The 25,778-nt window shown below is 47.4% G+C and overlaps 1 protein-coding gene across 9 annotated transcripts in view; it reads right to left on the reverse strand.

Annotated features, from left to right (window-relative positions):
• Positions 1-25,778, reverse strand: part of HDAC4 (histone deacetylase 4) — a 163,723-nt gene that overhangs the window by 29,319 nt on the left and 108,626 nt on the right. For 6 of the 9 annotated variants that reach the window (XM_085065865.1, XM_085065866.1, XM_085065868.1 and 3 more), the window contains 7 exons: positions 18,813-18,953; positions 16,879-16,991; positions 13,519-13,635; positions 13,215-13,413; positions 10,576-10,805; positions 5,470-5,727; positions 4,037-4,223 (listed from right to left, as the gene is read on the reverse strand). In XM_085065865.1, the coding sequence (XP_084921991.1) occupies positions 4,037-4,223; positions 5,470-5,727; positions 10,576-10,805; positions 13,215-13,413; positions 13,519-13,635; positions 16,879-16,991; positions 18,813-18,953 (1,245 nt within the window). The remainder of the gene's footprint in view (positions 1-4,036; positions 4,224-5,469; positions 5,728-10,575; positions 10,806-13,214; positions 13,414-13,518; positions 13,636-16,878; positions 16,992-18,812; positions 18,954-25,778) is intronic. The other 3 variants (XM_085065864.1, XM_085065862.1, XM_085065863.1) reach the window with 3 other exon arrangements.

The raw sequence follows: 25,778 nt of genomic DNA on the forward strand, positions 1-25,778 counted from the left end.
CTGCTGGGCCAAGGCAGGCTTGGTGTGGCACCTGAGGAGAAGCTTTTGCCCCAATCTGAGTTTATTTGAATGAGTGCAAGGTCTTAAACTAGAAATTTAGGTTGGGTTTGTGGAATAATCCTTTCCTGTGAGGGTGGGGAGGCCCTGGCTGTCCCTGGAAGTGTCCAAGGCCAGGCTGGACAGAGCTTGGAGCAACCTGGGATAGTAGAAGGTTTCCCTGCCCATGGAACTGGATCATCTTTAAGGTCCTTTCCAACCCAAACCACTCAAGGACTCCATCCCACCCCAAACCTGGTGTTTACAGACATGGTTTGATCAGTAGTTTCTCCTTTCCCAAGGGCTCAGTGATAACTGCAGCGTCTCAGTGAAGTCCTTCTGTGCTGCAATCACACGTCACTCATCATTTCTCTTTCCTAGAAACCAACCCAGGGGAAAAGGGAGCTGTTCCCAGTTCCTTCCTGTGGCTGGGGACACTCAGCTGCAGACACACACTCACAGAGAGAAAGGGAAGCTCGGCAATTTAAGCTTAAAATACAAAACTACACTGGCTGTTACAATTTAATTGAAGTGGTGCTGGAAGCAAGACTCCTTTCAGACATAAGAACAATCATTTTTAAAGGTCAGCACTAAAGCAAAACCAACTGGCTTTTCTTGGCAGAACAAACATATGATCTGAGGTTCAGATAATTACATTGCTCTGCACAGGAGAGAATAAATGCCTTCATCAGAAAAGAAAAACCCTTTAATGCAGAACATCAGAATAATTTGTGGACCCATTTTTGCAGGAGATCAGAGACTGGATAATTGGAGCTATGCAAATTAATGGCCTAACCTGAGGATCCTTATTCAAGTGTGTAGAACAGGGCAGGCACAACTATTCATTAAAGTCACGGGGGTTGCTCGAGCCAGAGAGGGCAAGTTCAAGGACTGGCTTTCTGGGAGGAAGGAAAATTAAACGTCATGCTTCGGGACATCAAACTGATTGCTGGAAGGATTCAGGAAGGGCACGGCTCTGGCTTTGATGTGCAGTAATGCACATCATGTTGGAGAGGTGCAGTGTGTTGCTCTTCCCCCTGCACCTTTGAAGTCTCAGGTGTTGGTCACCGAGAGAGACGGGAAAATAAAATCTACCTCGACCCCAGAATTTCCAGCTGTCTTGGAGCTAACTCAGCCCAGGGAATGCATCAGCTTTCTGTATTACTCCTATATAATATCCCAAACATGAAAGGGAAAAACAATCCCTTTGTCCATTGGACAACAACTGATCTCTTCAGGGCCACGTTCTCATCCAGAGTGATCACAGTTGGCTTAATTAGGGCCATTCAGTGAGGTCTGCTTCTCCCAGCCCTCTCCCCAAACCATCACACCAACTCCAATCCTCATTCCTCTGCCCTAGGATCAGCCACTTATCAGCCAGATGGATTTTCCTCAGGAAAAAGCAGCCTGATGCACTTCAGCACTGCTTGCTTCGAAAAAATACCCAAGACTTTAATTTCCTGCCTTCCAAAGAATAGCTCAATCCTGGTGATTAAGCTTTACTATCCACCTCCAGAAACACAATCTCCGACACGCCACCGTGGACAACTCCAGCAAAACATGAGGCAATCTGACTCACACACATGCTCAGCAGCTGAAATGCCTTTCCTTCCCTTTCTCCTGCTTCCATGCCCACAGCAGTGTTTTTTTTTTTTTTCCTGCCTCTCTCAAGCAGACACTGATGGTTAATTAAACCAGTCCTGCACCTCTTATGAGACCAAGGACTAGTTTTAGGACTGGTACAGAGGTCTTACCTTTATGCTTTGCACTTTAATTAGTGCCACAGTGAATGCCTGACACTTCCTCTCTGGACAGCATTTTATTGAGTTTTTCCTCCTCCATTCACCCAGCATAAATGCAGAGATGGAAGGGAGAAGAAAAGTCAAGCCCTTGGAATCTTAAATTGGAAAAATGCCATGAAAAGGGTATTTGACAGGTGAACTACCTGAAGCATTCTTCATCTCATCACACTGCAGCGCTGGATATTCCATCTCTTATTTTAAGCCACTTTTTCAGTTTTTCAAGCCCTGACTGTGAGGAAAATAAATCCTAACACTGGAACAGCATCTTTTCCAAGAGCACACTTCTCAAATCTGCACTCTTCCTGCTGTCTGCAATTTCGAATGAAATTCAGAGGCACAGATCTGAGTCAAACACAGATCCTCTGCTAGGAAATGTTATTTACTGTATGTTCAGAGCCTTGCATGTGATTGATTGGGCAACTTCAATACCAGCAGAGGAGGAGGGAAGAAAGAGCAGGAATGAATAATCCCTTCAAGCAGGGCCAGGCTTCCTTGTTTTTAAAGCCCAAGGTTTGGGGTTAAGTGTATTAGAAGCTCAAGTTTCATCTGGTCTGAGCCAGGGGACTTTTCCTTGCCCCCTTGGCAAAAGCCAAAATCTATTAATCTGGCTAGAACTGACTGTGCTAGAAATGCAGTTTTGCTGAAATTCCAGGGTTCAACATTAACAAATAGAGACTTTAAAGGGCTGCTCTGCAAAACTGAGCTGTTCCCTGGGTTTTTCCAGAGCTGACAGCACACGCTTCCCATCCTGCCTGCAGCCAGGGGCTGAGGAGCAAAGTCACACTGAACATGCCACTATTACTACACCACCAGGGCCCAAAAATAAACCCAATTCACAGCACTGAGCTGAATGATGCAAGAAGTGTAGGTTAAAAATGGAATAAAAGCAGAAGTGAGAGGGAAACAACACCATGAGTCGCTCTTATTTGGGCGTTGTGGGTTTTTTTTTTCTTTTCCCAGGGAACACATCAAGTTGCAAACTGTTCATTCACAAAATAAGAGCCTGACATTTGGGGAAGAAGGCGGACTTCAAAATCAGTGCTCATCACCCAGCACAGGGCCTGAGATGTTGCATGGAAAATCAACTTTCAGCTGTTGTTAAGGGCACTGGAGAGGCAGAAAGGATTTTGGAGGAGAAAAGTTGGCTGTCAGGATACAGGAGAACAATTTGGTTTTTGCTTTTAATCTTGGTGGGGAGATCTCAGAATCCCAGCATGGTTTGGGTTGGAAGGGACCTTAAAGCTCACCTTGTTGCCATGGGCAGGGAGACTCTCCAATATCCCAGACTGCTCCAGCCTGGCTGTGAACACTTCCAGGGATTGGGATCAACACCTATTTTGCACTTGCGCTTTCCACCAGGCAAATGAAGGGTTGCACTCATTATTTTCCTTCACAGGTAAGAAAACACCCTTTGGTCTCATTGTCTCCTCAAGACAACGTGCAATCACCAGCTCACCTCATTTTTCCTATCCTGCAGGCACAGACTCCTGCATTCCAGGAGGAGGGAAGGCTGGCAGGGAGCCTGGGGTGGATAACTTATGGCATGAGATTATGGAGGGCCTGGAGAAGGTGGAGGAAACAGAGCCAGCAGACACTGCATTTGGCACTGTGTCCTCCAGGAGCTCTGGCTCTCCTGCCTGGCCCCTAAATCAGCTGTGCCACAGCTTCTGACTCGTTCTGTTTGCCTGCAGACACTCAAATGTGTCTGCTCTGCTGGGCATGTGTGCAGGTTGTTGTCAGCTCTGGGGAAAGGACAAGCAGGACAGCAGGGATGACTCAATCCTCTCCTGGAAGAAGGCAGGATGTTATGGAGTACTGAAAAGCGGATGAGACGCAGAGCCCACGCTTATGGATTTGCAGGGACTGGTAAGAAAATCCCAGAATCACCTTCGTGGAATGGTTTGGGTTGGAAAGGACCCTAAAGCTTATCTGGTTGGCAGGGCAGGGACACCTTCCACTATCCCAGGTTGCTCCAAGCCCTGTGCAACCTAGCCTTGGACACTTCCAGGGATCCAGGGGCAGCCACAGCTTCTCTGGGCACCCTTATCACCTCCACAGGGAAGGATTTCCTTCCACCATCCCATCTAACCCTACTCCCACTCCAAAGCTACTCCCCCTTTTCCTGTCACTCCTCACAGAGCAGCACAACATAACACAAACCAGTCACCCCATTCTCCCCCCAGCCCCCAGAGCCTCACCTGTTGTGAACCTTGGCTTAGTGGGTGGCTCCTGCACGGACATGGGGAAGGTGGCCGAGGCGGGGGAGGACTGTGCCCGGGACAGGGGCCGGTGTCCCCCGAAGGACACGGGCATCCCAGCTGCCTCCAGCGACGCCTGGTAGTTCCTCAGCTGGTGGATCCGCTGCTGCTCCAGGAGCAGGGCTTGCTGTGGGGAAGAGAAAGAGCCTGGGTCCCAAATGGGCTTTGGAAGGCTGGTGGGTTAGGATTCCCTTTCCTTACGTGCAGCAAAGGAAGGTGTGACATTTCTAGGGCCAAGGCAGGCAGGCACAGCCCTGAGCCTGGTGCACACTGACAGGGTGGAGGGCAGAGCAGATTCATCCTCCCCCAGAACTGCCTCCTCTTCCTCCCCCTGTGCCCCACCCTGCTGCACTGGGGCATTTAACAGTGAAACACTCCAGGCCATGGAATGAGCCCAGCTCAACTGGATCCCAGGCTGGAGAGGGAGCTTTTAACTGAGCTGCTTCTCCATGCAGCCACACCACCAGCTGGACAGGCTCCTGGTCAGCAGGGATGGCTGTCCCATCCCATTCCCTCTGTTTATTCCCCCCTGTTTTGAGGCAGAATAATTGCCAAGGAGATACTATTTTAAGACTCCTCAGGATTAAGATGGAGAGGTTGCACTTTCAGAGGAATGCTGTCACTGTGGCCAGTGATCATCAGCAAAACAGAATTACAGAATTCCCAGCATGGTTTGGACCTTAAAACTCATCTCATTCCACCACAGGGGCACCTTCCACTATCCCAGGTTGCTCCAAGCCCTGTCCAGCCTGGCCTTGGACACTTGCAGGGATCCAGGGGCAGCCACAGCTTCTCTGGGCAAATGTAGTCACTGAGCAACATCCCAGTGACATTCCTGGAGGACATGGATCAGCTCCATTACACTGGACTACATTCTTATTGGATTGATGAATTGTAATCCGCAAGCCTCGCACGTTTTCCCTCAAAAGTCAGCCTGGCTGGAGGCTCTAGGATCTCCAATTCTGAAGCAGGAACACCCTCCACTGCATCTCATCCCCAGTTCCCTTATGCAGCCCTTCTCTGGAGCAAGTAGTTTTAAATCATTAAACCAAAATAAAATCCTCTGCTGGTGGCTAGTGCTCAGAAATATTAGGATACACTTGGTCTTCCCAAAGAAACAGCTTTGGGAAGTGGTAGTAAGCACAGTGACTGCGTTTTGTGCAGGTGATCCAGACTCTCCTCCCTGGGATTTGTCAGCTGGCAGGGAAGAAACCTGATTTTACATTGGGTTCCTTCACACAGCAAAGGAGCTGTGCCCTCAGGAGCTGTTTCCCCTTTGCCTCTCCCCCTCAGAGCAGCACCAGGTGACTTCCAACACCAAGCCCACCTCTGACAACCACCCGAGCGCCAGACTTGGTGCTCCGTGAGCTCACCTGGCGGAAGAGCAGCTCCTGCTCCGCCTGCCTCTGCCCGGATTCCAGCTCCTGCTGCGGCTCTGCCTCCTCCTCATCGCTCTCGATGGGCTCCTGCTTCACCTGCACCACGCTGGCCAGCCCTGGGGCCTCCTTCTGCCCCGGGGCTCTGTCGCTGTAGGGCTCCTCCAGCAGGGCTTGGTGCTCCCGCAGCTCCTCCTCCGTCTCCTCCGGGTGGCTCTCGTGCTGCCGAGCCGGCTCGTTGGGTTTGGAAATGATCTGAAAGCAGCCCGGGGGGGAAGTGGTTAATGACCAGCTGAGACTCACCCCAGGTGAAGTTCGCTCTGTTCTCCACACCCGCGGAAAGGGCAGCTCTGAGTTATGGCTTTTGTCTAGCAATCCAGGTCTGAGACGACCCAGGGAAAGGTCAGGGCAACCTTGGCATTAAGGGCTCTGAAATCCCAAGTAATGACACCCCGTTGTTTTCCACTTCATCTTCCCTCTGGAGGAATGAGAGCCTCTTGTCCCTGCACGCCCACAGATGCTGCTCCATTCACAAGACATTGAGATGTTTGACAATTAAACTCTGAAAGGATGCGAGAGACACAAACCCTTCAAGAGGGTTTTTGCTGCCTGTTTGCCCAACATCACCTGAGTCGCTGCCTGAGTTTCATCTGCGAGGCTGAAATAAAGATTACTTGAAAACTTGCCCTCTTGTGGAGCTGGTTAAGAGGGAATTCAGGACACATGGCTGAGAGCAAACCTCAAGAGCAGCATTGTTCCAACCTGACCTTCCTAACCAGACACAGTATACTTCTCTGAGAGCAGCTCCCAAACCAAAAGGAACCATTTCATTTTCACTGTAATTCACTCACACTTTCTGTAAGTTCATTGGCAAGATAAAATTCACAGTTCTCTGCCTCAGACGGCTTATGATTTTTATTCGGGGTATTAAAAAAACCCCAAATGTGACCTGTTTTTAACTCCAGCATAAGAAAATCAATCCACTTCCTCCCTTTCAAAGAGCTCAGGCTGTCCCTGTTTCACAGGCTTGTAAAGAAACTGCTGCACTTTGAAAGTTGTCAGGGCAAGGTTTAATGAGGATTAGGTCATCGGTATGGAAAGCAATATTGATTTTAAATCTAATAAAGCTAAATCAAAACATGGCTATTGAACACATGCAGGAGCAGGGACTATTTGTCAGTAATTTGCTCTTTGAAGAAGAGTGGCTCCAACCTGGAATTAAGCCTTTTTTCCCCCAAAAAGCAGGAAGGAAGGCTCTGCCATATAACTTAGGCAAGGCAGAGGGGCAGGAATGCATGGAGCTCTGTGTCCTGGCATGGATCTGGAGTCAGCCAAGAGCTTAAATGTCAAATTCAATCCTGTGCCCACCAATCCACATCAACTTCTTCATGATGCCAGAAGAACCCAGAAAATGTTAAGAAAGCCAAAGCCAAGCTAGAGTTGAATCTGGCCAGGGACTTGAAGGGCATGAAGAAAGGAAAGAGGAAGGCTGAGGAAATTCTGGTCCCACTGCTGAATGAGAGAAGGGACCTGGTGGCACATGAGAGAGAAAAGGCAATGGCACTTCATGCCTTATTTAAGACCATCCTTCAGGAATCCCAGGGCTCTGAAACCAGAGGAAAGGTCTGAAACAAGGAAAAGTTCCTTTGGTGCAGGAATTACCAGTTTTAGACATTACCTAAAAACACCTGGATATACTGATGTCCATGGGACTCTCAAGGGTTGCACTCACAGGTGATGGGACAAGAGGCCATGGGCACAAATTAAAACCCATTGAATTCCTTCTGAACTCAAGAAAATGTATTTTTTTTCCCTGTGACCATGGTCAAACACTTGAACAGCTTGTTCAGAGAGGTTCTGGAGACTCCATCCTTGGAGATCCTTGGGCAACCTGCTCGAGGAGGGACACTGCCCTCAGTGACCTCGGGAGGTTCCTGCAAAGATTCAGGGATCAAAACCCCTCAAGGATTTTTGTGAGGTCCTCCCTACCCCCCCAGTTTCATTCCTTATAATACACACTGAATAACCAAACCACATTAAGCCAAAAGTTCTTCCACCAATTTTCTTTAAGCCCTCTTAGGCTTGATGAATATAATCTGTTTTAAAGATAATTAAATCATCATAAACCATCTGCTACTTGGTTTGTTGTTTTTTTTTTTCCCCTGCTTGGATTGAAGGTCTCAAGCTTTTGAACTTAATACCTTTTGAACTCCTGAACTGCACGAGGTAATTGCTGGGAAAAATAACTTACAGTGCCATCGTTATATCTAATGGGAATGAGAGGCAGTGTAATTCCTGGGAAGTTTTAAATTATTCCTACTCCTTAAAAATGTAAGAGTTAAATCAAAACCACAGTGAAGGTTGAAAGACCAAGTCATCAATGACAAGGACATTTCTGCTCTCCCTTTGCAAAAGGAATCTCCTGGTCTGTCACCAGCCCTGTTCTCACAGGACAATTCTGCAGAGAAAATACTTTATTACCAACACATTCCACATAATACACTGAGTATCTGCACCCCAGGCCCATTAGAACTCCCTCAAAATCTTCCATTTGTGCAATTTTATGAACAAAGTGCTGGAGCAATTTCAAATTGGAGGGAGTAAAAGTGCAAGAGGCAGACTGTAAAGGTGGCACTGAGAATGCTTATAAATATATCTGAAATAGTAAACACAAAGCACCATAAATAATTTCTCCATCCCTTAATTAGCTCTCTGGCTTCCTCTGCAGCGAGGTTGCTCCCTTTTTCTTCATACCCAGTGGCCTCTGGCTGTCACAAAGTGCCACCATAAACCACTGGCAAAGGCACTGCCTCTCCAGCCTTGGGCAGATAACGGCTTCACTCCGGAATAAATTACAGCTCTCTAGTCACAAGCATTTTTAAAAGGCTCCATGCAGCTGGCAGGATTTCTACTCCACATCTTTGAAATACGAAGAAGAGAAATAAAAAAAACCCCCAAAAAAAAAAAACCCCAACAACCCAACATAAAACATAGAGCAAAGTCAGGTCATAAATTCAGGGAAAACCAAAGAGTTCATCACTTTTCTGTGGAAGGTTTCATGAGGGAAAAAAGGTGCATTTTCTGCTATTAACATTTCAGCTGGCATTGGATTTGTCCGCTGGATGTGATAAATAGAATCTCAGAATCCTTAAGGTTGGAAAAGATCTCCAAGACCATCAGATCCAACCTCTGAATATCACCACACCCATCAATCCATATTAACTTTTCCAGGACACTTTCTCCACAGTGGAAGTTCTTGGGACACTGAAGACCTTGAAGGTCTTACTAAACAGGTTAGAAACATCTATTTGCATATCACAGATTAATGAGGAGAACCCAGCAGAAAAATCATGGAGTCCCAGAATGGTTTGGGCTGGATGGGATTATTGTTGTTATTTTAAGTAAAACAAAATGTTTTTCCTTATTTGCCTTGTTGGACAAAGCTAGACTTGTTTTGGCTGCAGTCTCCTCAAAAATGTCATTTGCTGCAGGCACCTAACAGGCAACATCTAGGGCCAAAATATCAAAGTTTGGAAAAATCACATGGAATTAAGAAGAGCCTTATTTATGAGTATATAAATATATAAAACACTTCAGGAGTATTATTTACGGCAAACCCGCAAATAAAAATATTACCAGGCGGTGCCATCGGTCCTGTTAATAATTAAATAATCTATTCTTTTATTTTTAGTTGTGCCCTTAACTCCCCTCCACACGAGGGTCCTAAAATATCCCCACATCTGGGAAAAAGTCTTTTTCCATGTCAGCACTTGGATGCTATCCCACGGGATAAATCCGCCACATGCCAAAGTGATTTCAACTCGTGACTCCTATAAATCAAACGCAGCCAAAGTGCCCCTCTGCCATCAGTTTAATTAAACCCTCTGTGCAGGGCGATGGACAAAGCTGGAATTCAGAGCTCTCCAGTGGCTCTCCAGCTCCTGGGAGGTCCGGGAGAAAGCGGGAAAGAGCTCAGCAGCCACGTCACGGCCGAGGCTTTGGAAAAGCCTCCCAAACCTTGGCGCAAACAATCCCTCCAGCCGACGCTTTCCTGAACAAAGAACCCCAACTCAGCGCCCTGCTTGCATCCCTCGGCCCCAAGGAGGGTTTGGAGGGGGGAGAAGATGGGATTTCTCTGGAGCAGCAGCTCCCTGTGTGCGGGGCTGAGCCGGGGTTGGCACCCGCGGTGGCAGCGCTCCAGGAGGACAGCATTGACGTCAGTGCCTTGTGTAATCATCCTGCCCCAGCTCCAGCCCATAAACAAGCCTTTGGGGGGTGCTGGTGGAGGGGGGGAGTTGTGGCTTCTTTTCCTCTTTGATCCAACCCTCAGGAGTTGTGTTTTCTCGCAGGACTGGAACAGGGAAAACATTTGGAGGAACCTGGGCTGTAAATTAAGGTGATCGGAGCAGCTGCCTGCCACGGGCTGGTGCTGAGCCCAAAACCTGCTGCTGGAATTGCTGGTTTCTTAGGGAAAGCCACCACTGGAACTCCCTGAGAGGGGTGTTTAGAAAGCCTCAAAACAGCACAAATCCCAGAATGGTTTGCATTGGAGAGGATCTTAAAGATGATCCAGTGCCACACCCTGCCATGGCACGGACACCTTCCACTATTCCCAGGTTGCTCCAAGCCCTGTCCAGCCTGGCCTTGGACACTTCCAGGGATCCAGGGGCAGCCACAGCTTCTCAACAGGGCCTCACCACCCTCCCAGAGAACAATTCTTTCCCAATATCCCATCTATCCCTGCCCTCTGGCAGTGGGAAGCCATTCCCTGTGTCCTGTCCCTCCATCCCTTGTCCCAAGTCCCTGTCCAGCTCTCCTGGAGCTCCTTTAGGCACTGGAAGAGACTCTGAGGCCTCCTTGGAGCCTTCTCTCCCCCAGGTGAACACCCCTAAGTCTCTCAGCCTTTCAAAAAACACTTCAGTAAATCTGAATAACTTCACTCACAAACACTTTCTGGTGTTGTCATGCCTGAGAGAGGTCCAAGGATCAGAGGTCCAGGGATGTTGGAGGTAGATTCCCCCACACACTCACACCAGAGACCCTGAAATCGTGCGCTCAAAGCCGCTACGGAGGAAAAACTGCATTAAAAGCACCCGTGCCTACCTTGTTGATGTGCAGCTGCTGCTGCTGGAATTGCTGTTTGTGTTTCTCCAGGAACTGCTGGTGCTGCTGCTGGATCACCAGCTGCTGGAGGGCCTGGGCGTTCTGGGGCAGGGGAGCAGATTGGGTGCGCCCGAGCGGGCGGTGCTGCCGCAGCTTGTGGATCGAAGGGGAGACCCTCTCTCCACCCACCAGGGGCTGTGCGTGCAGGGGCAGTCCTGAAAGATACCAGTCTGAAGATAATATGGAGGAAAAAACAGCAGAGGAGAAACAAGAGGAAGAAGAAAGGAAGGGAGAAAACGGCTGTTGAGTAACGCTGATGGTGACAGTGGTACCACGTCAAACCCAGCCACCTCGCCATCTACAGCTGGAGCTGCCTTGAGGGAGAGCAGAGAAATTCATCACCGCTGCATGGAGGAATGTTTGAATTCTGTGTCTGCCTGGTGACTCAGAGACCCTCGGGAAACACCTCATTTCTTGGAACCAGCAGCACCTGACAGTGGACCCTTCCATCGCTACATGAGATTTAAGTGTCTGGAGAAGTTTAAACTTCACATCACCCAGCAGTTATCCCTCATGGGGGCTCCCTGGATATTCCCTGATGGTGATCAAGAGGGGCATGGCTGTCCTTGGCTGTGCTCTGCAGCACACCATGGAAATTACCAGGGATGAAAAATCCCTGTGATACCCTCCTGACCAGCTCTGAGCTGGGAAAAGGATTGTTTCAGGCATATGGGAGCTGTCAGGCCTCAGTACGTCTGCAGCAGCAAGGTAAGTTAGAGGCCAAGGTGACAAATAGCTGGAATTGTTTCCATCACTGTCCTGTGCAGACATGCCAGCGAGTTAATGAAAATGAAAGGTTATTTTGGGATAACTTGGGTTACTGACACACCCTTGGAGATTGGGGTGCCACTGATGGCTGCCATGTGAAACACCCCCCAAGCTCCAGGAAAGACACATCCTCAGGAAGTTCTTGGGGTCAGCCAGTTCCTGCTCTGCTCCCTGAAAATACCCCTTCCCTTTCTCCTGAGAAAGCTGGGACACCAGGTACTCCCCAGAGCCCAAGCCCAAGGGTGGAGCAGCTGAGGATAAGGAAAGTAACATGTTCATTTTTGTTACACCTCGGATTAAGGAGGCATCTCTGGGAACTGCTGCCTCCCTAACAGGGGCAGGGCGGTGCTCACTTTTGGGGAAGAAGCTCTCTGCTCTCTTCAGGCCTCAGTTTAGGAGAGGCAGAAGCTGCCCAGAAGTCTGCAGCCAGCTGAATGCCACGGATTAGAAACACCTTGACATTTCTGTCCCAGGATGTGACCTCCTTTTCCCACCGATTCATGGAACTGCCCTACGTGGAAGGAGCTGACTCATGTGAAAGCCTCTTTTCTTGGAAGACTTCAAGAGTTTCTCCCACTCTGCTTTTCTGAAAGGAATCCTGTGAAAGGGTATTTTATTTTATAAATGCATGTCTCTACAAATGTCAGTGTGTACACGCACAGGTCTGCCTATGGATGCATGAATAATTGGGAAAATGTGCTCCTTTTCCCTGAGAGCACAGCTCCTCCTCCCAGAAGTTCAAATTAGAGAGCAGAGTTTGCATAGGGTATTTTGGAAAACAATCTCCTTCCAAGTCAATGGCCAAAGTCCTCCTGGGAAAGCTTTCCAGGAGACACCACGTTCATAGAATCTTGGAATGGTTGGGCTTGGGAAGGACCTTAAAACCCATCCTGTCCCACCTCGTGCCATGGGCAGGGACAACTTCCACCATCCCAGGGTGCTCCAAACCCTGAATATATTCCACAAAGACTATGGAATCCACACTTCCCTGCTTCAGCTTCCCCATATCCATGTGCTCCTAAGCTTCTCCCAACCCCATGGATATTCCTGGGATGTGGATGTAAAACCAGCCACGAGCTGCAATGCTTCAGAGGCTGACACCTCCCAAGAACTTCCCTTAGAAATGGAAGGAAGGGAAGCAAAATCAACACGTCAATAACTGAGGCAGAACATCCTTTGTCCCAGCACCACACACAGTAAAACAGGAAGGCATCCCAGTGGGAATTATTGCTTTGAATCCAGCTTATTTATAGCCACAGGCCTTCCCACAGGTAGCTCATTCTGAAAATCCAGCTCTGGAAGTGACTCACAGCCATTAACATCCCCAAAAGGGAACGCACACAAACAAATACAATCTGCTGGGAGGCAGCTGATTCTGCCACCGTTTTGCTATTTATATTAATGATGAAAAGTAAGTGTGTTCATCTGTGATTTTCCACGTGCGTGGCTTTCATGTTTTCATGGAATAGAAGGCACCATGGAAAACAGGAATTGCTAAGATGCAATGTTTTTGCCCCCACTTTAATCTGAACTGCTCAGAACTCTAACAGAGTTTTCAATTTTTTACCCACCAACTTTTGCTGTCCTGGTAGAATAACAGCATTTATTCTCATCTCACCAAAATCACCTCGGGATGAGGGAGGAGATCTGATTCTGGAAAAATCACTGCCAACCAACGCATCAACAAACACATCCCAAAGGCCTTCACGTTCTCCCTGCAGGATGGTGCAGGACCTAGAGGCTGCCCTGCCAACAACCCACCAGATCCCTGCTGGTTTCCTCTCTTTCCCAGGATCCCCCGGAGCGCTCACCTGTGACCAGGGGGGTTTGTGCAGTTGGTTGTTCCAGTAAGACCATGTGCTGCAGGAGAGGGTTGTGTGCAGTGCCCCCATCCCTTTCCAACGTTGTAGTGCTCAGGTAAGGAGTGAGGTGGGTGCCAGGGAATAAGGAGATCCGCTGCTGTAAGGTCGGGATCGCCAGTCTCTCCGCGTCCTGCTGCGCTGACCCCGCCTGCGAACACACCGCGGTTAAGGGAGGAACGGGAGCAAGAGGCATTCCAGGGGTTGATCCCAAGCCTACTTTTCCATTGCAGAGGCTGATCCCAACCCCACTTACACTGGAAGGGCCGGTGGCAGGCAGTCCTAGCGTGATGTTGGGCAGGGAGGGAGAGGTGTAGAGCGGGAGCTGCGTCACGGAGCCCTCGCGGTTGACGAGGCGGTGAGCCAGGCTGGTCTGGAAAGGACAGTGACAAGGGGCCCTGGTGAGAGGCCATCCCACACCCCAGCCAGGACATGGCACACTCACCAGGACAACCCAGCAGGGAGGGACACAGAGCCTCCACAAGGATCATCCAATCCCTGCACAGACACCCCAACAATCCCACCCTGTGCATCCCTGACAGCATTGTCCAAACACTCCTGGAGCTCTGGCAGCCTCAGGCTGTGCTCATTCCCTGGGGAGCCTGGGCAGTGCCCAGCACCCTCTGGGGGAAGAATATTCTCCTGGCATCCAACCCAAACCTGCCCTGGAACAGCTTCATGCTGTTCCCATGGTACCTGTCCTTCTCAAAGCACTTGCCCTTTTAAAGGTAAAACAGATTATCTTGGGGAAAAAAAACAACTTCACAATTGGTGTTTTTCTCTTTAGCAAATAACAGACAATTTATGTTATTTACTAGCGTGTGTTAGCATAAATCAGACGTCAAAATCTCATCCACAAGCCTTAAGGTTGCATTTATGGAGCTATTTCCTGAATTTCAGGGTGAAATGCGAGATTTGCTCAGTTATCTTATGGGCATTTGAAGCAGGAACACTTTAGCAAAAATACCTTTAATTTCCAAACAAGACTGATTTGAAATACGCACTAGAAAACCCACTATAAAAATTACAATAAACTGCCTGATTTTCCTGTTAGGAAACCAGTATTCTGATCACCCTGAAGTCTCTGTGGGTGATTTTCCAACGTAAATAGAAATTAGACTTCAAGAAGACTTCCACAGAAGTCTGTTAAACTCAGGTGCTGTTGCAAAAAAGGGGGTTTTGCTTAACTTAATGTCCTACTATGGGACAATCTGTACCTAAATTGTGGCTGTCCCATCCCTGGAGTTGTCCAAAGCCAGGTTATTCCACCCCTCTGCCATGGGCAGGGACATCTTCCACTATCCCAGGTTGCTCCAAACCCAGAGTCCAACCTGACCTTGGACATTTCCAGGGTTCAGGGGCAGCCACAGCTTCTCTGGGCAACCTGAGCCATATTTTTTTAACAGCCTCGTTGTAAAAAACTTCATTTTTCTCTCTAATCTGAAGTGACTCTCCACGTGATTGTTTGTACCCACACACTTCTCCTTCCAAGTGATTTTTGAGCACTCCTGGCAATTTTGCTTTAATTTAAATTACATAATGTCACTGTGCCATTGAAAATAAGATACTTATTGTCAGCAGAGGAATGAAATATTTTCCTGATATCATAAATGAAACAAAACTACATCCATTTTCCCTTTGAACAATCAATACTCCGGAGTTGTGCCTCAAAGCCTCTCCTGGGGATTTGATGTGAGAAACAGCAGAGAGAAGAACACAGCAGCTTGATGCTCTCAGCACATGGGATTTGGCAGCATTATCATCACTTGAAACACGCAGCTCCCATCTCTGGGCTCTGCACAAACAGCCCTGAATTGCACACAGCCATTTCTGCAGGTACGATCTGCAGCTGTACTCAAGTGGTTTTTACAGTCTTGTATCAACTGCAATGGCAAAAAAACCCCTTTAGAAACAGTATTTCCAAACAGAAAGTGCCTGTTTTGAAGGAGACAGAGCTGCAGGCACTTAAATGATGAACTTGAACCATCTTCCAGCATACCTGGTTCAAGAGGTGATGCAGCAAACTAAGAAGCAGCAATTTTATTTTCAATTTCTCATTTAAAATAAAACAGGCAGTGAAGAATGAAACACATTATCTTTCCAGAAACACTTAAATATTTCTAAACATTTAATGGTGGGAATGTGACCAATCCTGGTCAATTGTTATTAATGGAATCTCCAACACCTGAGCTCCCAGGTCATACAAATCCTAATGAAGAAGATTTTAAAAACACCAAACCCTTATTTTTTTCCCAAATAGAGGCCAATGGATCAGCTGGGATCACACAAAATGAATGCTGGAATGAAGTGCAGAGTTATTTTTCTTTGGGAATGCAAAAAGCTTCAGCAGAACAAGGTTTTTTTCCCAAATCATCTGTGCTGCTCGTGCCTCAGCCTAAGTCACAAAGTTGCTGCATTACAAAGCAGTTGATGGAAAGACTTTCGTGTGGTCAGTGACTTGTGGGAAGCTGCCTGCTCTGTCTGTGTCACAAAAAACTGTCAAATCCATGGGTTTTTCCATCAGCAGTAACTGGGGATTTGCAGTTTGCTAAGGACAGACAGGACTGACAACTCTTGGATTTGCAAAACCAAAACTCAGTGCTCATCTTCCTGGGGCAAGTGAAGCCTCCACCTCACACCATGTGAATTTTCACACTAATTACCTAAATCTGTAAGGTTTACTGTGGACTAGAGTGGCTGGAATGTGTGCTGGATAATTTGGCAGGGCAGAGGGAGGAGAAGAAGGCACATTCCCCCATATTAAATACTGTTACACTACATTAGAAACAAAAATAAAGTGAAAATCTGTACAAAACTAGAAAGCAGTAAGGGCTGACATTTACACCATCAGAAGGCCTTTTCAATTCTACAGGAATATTTGTGGAGAACAAGCCCAAGCCTGTTTTTGGAGCCCTGATGTTAGGACAGACTCTATATTCATGGGGAGAACAGCTCATGGGAAGCTGGATAAAAAGCAATGCACCAGTAACATCAGACAACCACACTGGTTTTCTCCAGGCACAGTTTATAGTGGGAGCCAGTTCACAGGGCCCAGACCCCTTGGAAAAGCTGGGATCCAAGATTCCTCAACACAGGAGCTGCTGTGCTGAATCCAATCCCACTTCACCCAGTCCAACACCCTGCCCTGGACATCCACAGCAGATGCCTCAAGTGATGGTGAAAGTTTATGGGATTATAAACCAGCACATGGCACCAAATTTTCAGATCCCCAGTGGTGGAGGAAAAGTTTAAATCCATTCCCTTTGATCCAGTTCTGGTTTGGTCATTTTTAGACCAGCCTACTGACAATAAATCCACCCCATACCCAAGAATAAATTCCCCAAACATTAAAATACTTGCATCTGACCTTGCTGAATCCCTTTATTTTCACTTTCTCCTCACTACAAAACCACTGCAAGTCACCACAAGCTGCCTGTGAGCTGCTTCAAACCAGATTTAATAAACAGATAAGGCATCCTGTCAGCCCAGACTGAGGAGGTAATTCCCAAAGTCTGCTCCAAGTCACAAGTCAGGGTTTTCCTTTCGTGTGGTTGAGTCCTAAAACTCTCCAAAAGCTGATGAGTGTTAAAAACCAGAGGGAAGGAGAGCTCTGTACCTCTGCTTGGATACTCGTGACCGAGCCTGCGATTCCATTCTCGGTGCTGATGTTATTGGAGCTGTTGTTTGGAGAGCTGGGACCAGATCCAGGAGCACTGTTGCATGCAGAGTCTGAAAAACACATCCAAAACCAACTTTTACCATTGGGAACCATCTCTGGGATGGTATTTAGACAGATAACAACCCCTCAAAGTTTTGTTTTGGACGAAAGCAACCCTCCTCCTCCTCTCCATCTTCCCCCTAAATCTTCCCAGGGCTCTTAAAATACCAACAAACACTTTCAAATGGTTTATCCAAGCACCTACTCAGCATATTTATGTCTCCTCCCCATGGGGATTTCTCTCTTAGTGTACTAATAACTTTGAATATGATTTAAAGATAATAAAAGACATGGAAGGTTTGAAGAGGTCAGGCTGGAGGATGTCGGAGTTGTTCTGCTTCATTTTTCCAGAAGTGCCTCTCTCACCCTCTTTCCCTCTGACCCTAAAGACAACTCCTTGCATCAGACTTCCCTCAGAAGGTCTCTCACCTGCTGTATGTATGGCACAGCTGCCAGTGTTTCTCCTTTTATTTGGGAAGATTAATAACATTAAAACCTTTTCTTTTGAACTTTCCTCCTCCCCAAGCACAGGATTTGCCTGACAGCAAGAGAATCTCCCAGCAGCTGCTGCAGTTCAGGCTGGAGACCTCATTGCTCCAGGATGTCCCAGGAGGAGTAAAAGCTAATTATTACACGGGATGGAGTGACAGGACAAGGGAATGGCTTCCCACTGCCAGAAGGCAGAGTTACAGGGAATACTAGGAAGCAATCCTTCCCTGTGAGGGTGGGGAGGCCCTGGCACAGAGTGCCCAGAGAAGCTGTGGCTGCCCCTGGATCCCTGCAAGTGCTCAAAGCCAGGATGGAGCAAGCTGGTCAAGTGGAAGGTGTCTCACTAGAACACTGCATTCTTCAGGGATTAAACATAATTTCTATTCCCTGAAGTGGGACTGTTTTTAAAACTCATTTTCCATGTAGAAGTCCCCTCTTACCATGACAATTCAGATACTTTTCTAGGAGGCTCCAGGCTGGCTTCTTAAACCAGTGAGAAATGGGAGTTTCCACGGTCATTTCTGAAGTCATTACAGGAAGAAATGGTCAGCCAGCAGAGGCTGATTTATCCCAAGAGCCACGTGCCATATAGCATTGTATGAGTGAAGGAAATTTGATTCTCAGGTCTGAAAGCCTGCCAGAGCTCCAGGAGTGTTTGGACAACACTCTCAGGGTGGGATTGTTGGGGTGTCTGAGCAGGACCAGGGGTTGGACTGGATTATCCTTGTGGGTCCCTTCCAACTCAGAATATTCTGATTCCACGATTCTTATCTCTTGAAATCACCCACTCCCTCTGCAGACAGAGAGGCTCTGAGCCAAAGACACAGAGCAGTGCTGAGCCACCCCAGGGTCTCCCAAAACCACCCCTCACTCTAAAGGGAGCTCACTTTGAGTTTGGTGGGACGGTGTTTGTGTGCCTTGGGGTGACACAAGCCTGGCCAAGCTGTCACTTGGTGGCACTTACACACAGACATCCCTAGATGGTGCTAAGAATTAACTTTATGGTAATCTCACCACGTTCTTCACTCCCATCCCACTTACAAACTTTGCTCACCGAAGAGCAGCACTTTCCAACCAGAAACTGTCAATTGAGTAGTCAAAATATCAGCTAGATGTATCAAACCACTGGGTCAAGAGCTTTTTCCTGTTCTCCAGCCTGACTGACACAGCTCCAGGTGTGTCCCTGGCCACAGGGAGCAGAGACAGACAGCAGAGCTGCTCGTGAGGAAGCTGCCAGGCTGGACAATCCCAGCACCCTCAGCTTGCTTCCAGCACCACTGAGGAGCCAGGAATTCCTTCTGGAAAAGGAGAAGGGGGTGAGGAAGGGAGGAAATGTCGCTTACCTGCCGTACCTGTGACGTCCAGCGGGCGCTTCTTGAGTGCTGTCACCACAGGCCCGTCCTTCCTGCGCAGGAGGGGACTGCTCCTCCTCTCTGCCACCTTCTGCTTTAGTCTGGAGCGCAGCTTCAGGTTGGGTTCAGAGGCTGGGCAGCAGAAGGAAACAGAGTTTGGGCTCACATTAGCTTTCAGGAGTTTTTGATTCAACTTGCAGTTGAGTTGAGTTGGCTGCAGCTGAGCATTTGCAGGAGGCTAAGCTAAATTAAGCCATTTGGTTAACAAATATTTGGAGCTCAGCCTTTTTAATGTAACAAACAGGTCCCAGCCCGTGCAACATCTGAATTCAGCAGCAGTGAAAGGCATTTGAATTAAAAAGGTAATAATCACCCTGCAAAGTCTTCTCTGAACGAAGACACAAACTGCTGACAGCTCACTGGGATCAGTGCAGGGTTTCCCACCTCTGCCCAACTTGCTCCCAACCCTGCGGCAAACCCAACCCATGGGATCCAGGGAATCACCAGGGCAATGGGTGAGCCAGCTGAGATGCTGCTGCTGGTTATCTGTGATGTGCTGCTGGAACGAGCAGCTCCACACCCTTGGAGTCATCGCACCCCAGGGTGAGCTGGCTGAGGGAGGGACAACAGGGCAGGGGGGAAGAAAACCCCAAAATCAAGCCCCACAAGCAAACCAGGTGATCGTTTTCATGCTGGCTCATCCCACCCTGCAGACAGCTGAGCCTGTGTCAACCCAAGAAAAAGGCCATGAGAGTGTGGCCAAGGAAAGCCAGGGGCAGGGAGGAGGAGGTTTGTTTGTTTGGGAAGCAGTTTGGGTTACAACATCGGAGCCCCACCGTATCTGAGAGCACATCAGACCCTCGGGAAGCTCCAGGCTGCCCAGGGCAGGTGTGGATGCATTTCCTGTGCCCACAGCCTTGTGTGCATCACTCTTTATCACAGAGACTCCCTCCAGAGCCCTGCTGCACCCAGATCCTGAGATCCCAAAAGCCTAAGCAGAGCTCCTGGGAAGCCCCAGAGCCCCTGGGCTCAGGACAGCCGCTGGCACCACACATTATCGAGTCTCCATCGAGGTAATGATGCTTTAAACCAAGACTCCTCCGGCGAGATGATTTCCTCTGGAAGCTTTCTGATCTCTGGGGTCCTGAGTGAAATACCTGCTGGGGGGTCTGAGGGCTGCTGACATCTGAGATGTGTAGAACAGCTCCATCCTTTCCCCTCCCCACAGCTCTGCCACTTAATCCCTTTGAACCAGCAAATCCTGGTGCTCGCTCCATCACCACCCAACACACTCCAGGGCCAATCATCTACATTTCTTTCGGAGAATTAAAGCAGGGTTTACAAACTGATTTGAATTAACTCAGTCTGGCTGCAGCTCTATCTCCCCACAGTTGGCTTTGACCACTGGGCCACGTCAAAGATCAAGCCTGTCGACGTTAATTGCAGGGCTCCAAAAATCAGAAGGCTGACGAATTCGAGATCAAATGCTCGAAGTTAAGCCATCAAAACAGTGCTTTGATGGAATTTTTGGGAGGAAGAAAAAGAAAAAAAAAAAAGAAGAAAGGAAGGAGCTTTTCATTAATGTTTTGGACAGAAAAACGCCAGCAAGAGATAAGGGGAGGACTGAAAAAAAAGGTGCTTCCTCAAGATGCTGAATGAAGAGCATTAGCAAGGGGGGAATTATCTTAGAAAGAGGGCATTTGCATATAGAATGGCAGGGGACAGAATGCAAATCTGCTCCCTGGGCAGTATTAAAGAGTGGGCAAGCTCAAATACAAGCTCAGGCCCTGAGCAGCAACTTCTTCAAGTTCTCTTCAAAACAGAAGGTGATTTCTGATTTTAAAAGCAGGCTTTGGGTACATACCTCATTGCACATCCCTAAATTCACAGCTTTAATTAGTCCAATTACTGAGCATTAACTGCTGCCTGGATGCCACACTCTCATGGCTGGAATGGGATGATCTTTAAGGTCCCTTCCAACAAAACCATTCTGGGATTCTGTGGAATAGGAAGGTGTCACAGCTGGATGCTGATATATCATTTTTAAATGACTGAAATCCAAGCCTGTCCCTCAGCTGTTTGGAAGCATCTGTCCTCTCACAAAGGAAAACATGACAATAAAAACTGTATTTCAGCCCAAATTTTATTCCTGGTGTTCAGCTGGGGGATGGCCTCTGTTGGGAACACAGAAGTAATTATGTGGCTTTCAAATAAAGACAATGAATGGGTTTGAAACACCTTAAAAACAGGCAGGGAAACAAAAGATTTGGGGTCACAGATTACCCAACACATCCCATATATTGAAAGCCACAAGAAAAACATCCTTCAAGATTTTCACCTAACAAGAGGGGAATAAACATAGAAAATGACAGCCTTAAAAGAGAAAATACCTCCAGAATCAGTGATTGCCAAAGCAACGTATTGAAATCTGTCAGATTAAACTATTTTAAGGCTAAATCACTCTGTGTTTTCCTCTTCTGCTCCCTCAGCTGGGGGCTTGAGTTTTGAAACACCAAAAGGTCTATTTAAAGCCCCGCTCTGATTTTGTTGTTTATCCCTCAGATATAATCCCAAATCTAACATGGCATCAAGACCTCCGAGAGCATAATCCCTACATGGATTTAATTGGGTGCTCCAGAGACCAAAGTGGGTGAATTAAAATTCAGCCCAGGCAGAGCAGCAAAGCCTCGAACTCGCAGGATTTCCATAAAACCTATTTTATAATAAAAACTGGGGTTTTCCAACAGGGGCATTTCCAAAATTCAGACCAAGAATTTAAGCTTGCTCAGATGGTTTTTAAACTGTAAGATAATAAAAATATTTTTACGCTGAAAATTTTACACTTTCACAAGTGTAAAATAGGAATTTAAACAACATGGAAGCATCAATACTTGATAGTCAATGCAGGTTCAATGCTGTCTGAGGAACACCAATTCCACTGGAAATTTCCCCAAATTCACCCTGCCAGGCAACATGCCCAAACAAAGCCCTGCTAACTAGAGTGAATTTTAAAACTGGAGACTAAATTAAAAAACCTAAGCTAAAACATTACTGCTCCTCTACATCTGAAGGTGAAGTACTAAAAACAAATGCCGTGAAATTATCAAAATTCCCCCATAGCAAACAAATGAAGCCCATGCCCAAATCTGAGTCAGCTCCCACAAAGCCAGTGGGATTTCTTAAGCACTGACATACTTAATTTGGCCTATAATAAGGATTTATACAAAGAATATTTTGTTTTCCTCTGAGTAAGTTAATAACCAGAACATAAGCCAAAAGCTTCCCTAGTTTTCACAGGCTCCAGCCCAAGTCACCCCTCTTATACGTCATTGAGTGCAGCAGGACCCATGTAATCCAATTCTCCCAACATTTATGTCATTCCCATTGTTTTTTTTCCTAGAATTGCAGCCCCTAAGCCGCTGAACTAATCAGACATTAAGTCTGGGGAAGTCAAAAAACCCACCAAGTCCTGGGCTATGTTTGTCCTGTTCCCACTGTCCATCCACATTTGTGCAATAAAAGCAAGGAATGCAGCATGAATCCCCTGCTCCCAGTCTCTGAACATCTTCATTTCAGCAGGTGGGGACTGGAAATAGATACTATTCATTTATTATTATTATTATTGTTATTTTTAAGCTTCATGCTAAGCTTTACCAGCCAGGCAAAGGCCAACAGAATGATCTTGTCTCCCTTCTAACATCCAGATCACTCCATGAGCAAACTCCCTGATTGTTAAAGCTGGAGAAGAAGACCTCTGAGATGACTAAGTCCAGCCATCAACCCAGCACCATTTTCACCCCTAACCCATGTCCCCAAGTGCCACCTCCACCTGTTTTTTGAACACTTGCAGGGATGGTGACTCCACCACTGCCCTGGGTAGCTGCTGTTCCAGCGCCTGGCCAACCTTTCAGTGAAAAAAATCTTCCCTAATATCCAAGTGCAATGTTATTTTTGGGTTAGACAGACTGATGTGCTCTGCTTGGAGCAGGACAGGGTATTTCCAGCAGGGATTTCTGCTGCAGGTCAGGTGGGGCTGTGGGAAGCCAGACTTCCAACCACACTGGCTGGAAGGACAAGGTGGGTGGGAAAGCAAAAGATGCTCTCAAACTTGACTGACACTCCATGCCACACAGAGCTCCGAGATTTCCTCGGAATTATACTCCCACATTACACCAGGATTTCTGCCTCGTCTATTTTCCTCCAAACAGCCTTTTGTCCTAAAACAAACCACTGCAAACACTCCAACAATCACAACCAGCTCACAGGGATATTATGCTTCCCTTGACAAATGCAGTGCTATAATTGGTGACAAATCCTTTCATTTTCCCTTTTATTTCTTTTTAAATGCAACAAGTTCTCAGCAATTTCACCTGCTTAGCTGCAAAAAATACCCAAACAGCTCTGTGTTTCTGCATTACCAACATCATCATGGGATGCTGGATGCTTTCCTCTCTTTTGCATGGAAAAGAAATCATGGAGTTACAGAACCATTTAGGTTGGAAAATGAGCTTCCATCATCAAGCCCTGCTCTAAATAAAGCAACCTGGGATAGTGGAAGGTGTCCCTGCCCAGGGCAGGGCTTGGAACTGGATGAGCTTTAAGGTCCCTTCCAACCCAAACCATTCCAGGATTCTGTGACACGGCCCAGCTCTCCAAGGGATTTAAAACGACACCAAAAGAACCAAAAAACCCAAGAGGAAAAGCACGTTAAGAAGTTAACTAATTGCCTTTAAATCTCCATGATGGTAGTGGTGTCAGCTTCCTAAACAACAGCATGTTTTAATATATCCACTGCTCGAATTTCAGAAAGCAGGGAATGCCATCAACAACCTTGTTCACGGGGAGAAAACGAGGACAGGGCTCCCTAGAAATGCAAAACTGAAAAGCTCTGCTAAAACCCACTTCAGCAGCTCCCAGAAAGGTGTTGACAAACAGCTCTTGGGGTTATCAAAACAGGCTGTCCCAACCCAGAGTCTAAAATCACTCCGTAAGGATTCTCCAGAGATTTTCCTTAGAGGACCCCAGTGCAGCACAAAGCAAATGTTACTAAATTCGGGAGACACCAGAAAGGGTCACTCAGAATTCCCCCTCTCAAAAGCTGTCAATAAAACTCTGACACTAAATCCTACACAGAACAAAGGCAACTCCCCAGATGGGGAAATAAAAATCCTTGTGCTAATCCAGGTATTTAACAGCAAAAGCAGGAGCAGCACCACCCAAACTGATCTTAGTTCAGTTAAATAAAAGGAAGAGCCCCAAAGCGCTTGGAGAGAGGGAAGGGAGTGAAATGAATCCCCCAGCCAGGCTAAGAACAGGATTCAAGCAATTAGTAACTGCACCAGGAAAACAATTTCACGCTGAAACCAAACAGCCAAGAAAGTGGAAGATAATTTAGGAAAACAAATCAGAGAGAGTTGGGTTTCAGGGCAGGGGATGCACCAGGAGCATGCTGCAAGACGTGACTGCTTCCCCTGCTGAAGAGATCATTGCTGCACATTCTCCCTCTCCCATATCCTGTGACCAGCAGGATGCTTGAAATAAGACTAAAAACATGGAGTATTGTTAAAACCCAGCAAAATGACAGATTTAATGGAATTGTGGAATGGTTTGGGTTGGGAGGGACCTTAAAGCTCACCTTGTTGCCACACCTTGCCATGGGGTTGGCCCACCTTCCACTAGCCCAGGCTGCTCCAAGCCCTGTCCAACCTGGCCTGGGACACTTCCAGGGACGGGGAATATTTATTCTTCCCAAAAATGTCTCAACCTGCAGGACACACTCCCAGCTCTGCAGACTGGAAGAAATGATAATTCCAACTCCTTTCCCACCGCCCCCTAAGCCACCCTCTCCCCAGCAACGGTGCTGGTTGGATTCCAGCCCTGGTAATCAGAACTGTATTGTGATGAGCTCTGTTATTTGAGCTGCAAATATTTAATCAAATTTAATAAAATTGGACTACACGATATGGCGGTTTTAAATTACCAACACAAAGCCAGAGCGTTGCCTGGTGCCAAAAATCTGAAAAGCTCACCCGTAATAAAGAACTTTATTTAGGATGGGCTCCAGCCTTCCCTGCCTTTTGTTTACACCAGACTGTTCAGGAGCCTTTCTTCTCCAAGCAACTTAACATTCTTGGCACTGGGAATTCTGCAGGATATTGCTGTGCCAGAGCCTGACGTGCTGTTGCGTTGAAAGGAAAATAAAAGAAAACAATAAAAAAAAAAATTTCTCCTCTAAACCTTACAAAAGTGAACTCGTTTGTATCCCAGACCAGTGTCCAGGAGATTAATGCTGGTGGCCAAAAAGAATGAGCACCAGCATTCTGGAAAACCAAAATCAGCTGAGCATCCTCCTGTTGGAAAACAACAATGGGTATGGCTGCTTCCACTTTGTACTAATGTGATTAGCTCCATTTATCATCCTTAATTCCCCCTGTCTGACAGCAGGAGTCTATTCAGCGGGAGCCCTGGTGAGATCCCAGTTTGGGAAGCAGCACAGGGTGAGATGTGCAGATGTCTTCCTTCTCCTGCAGGAATTCCCTCGCAGAACACCAGGAGCACCAAGGGTGACCTCTCCTCAAAGCCAATCTGACAAGGCCCCCTGAGGGGATGAGCCAGGCAGGTTTGGGAGCATGTCAAAACCCATTTTTACTGTGGGGATGCTAACAGAGTAGGAATGGACCACCTGGCATCACAAGAGATAGGAAAGAGCTAAAAATCTCTTGGAATCAGGCTGACCCTGATGAAACTCTTCCATCACCGGAGAGGAGAGGAGAGGAGAGGAGAGGAGAGGAGAGGAGAGGAGAGGATATTTGCCTTCAGCAAATCCAGTTTTCTAAACTCAGCTTTTGGAGGCCCCCAGAAAGGGCACAGTCAAAAATACCATCCCCTATGGTCCATCATGAGAAATTCCCCACAGGGGAAAATTTCTTCACTGAAAGGGTGGTCAGGCATTGGAAC

Source organism: Lichenostomus cassidix, chromosome 7 (assembly GCF_008360975.1).
Source record: "Lichenostomus cassidix isolate B80296 chromosome 7, HeHo_3.0, whole genome shotgun sequence".
In the NCBI taxonomy this organism is placed as follows: domain Eukaryota; kingdom Metazoa; phylum Chordata; class Aves; order Passeriformes; family Meliphagidae; genus Lichenostomus; species Lichenostomus cassidix.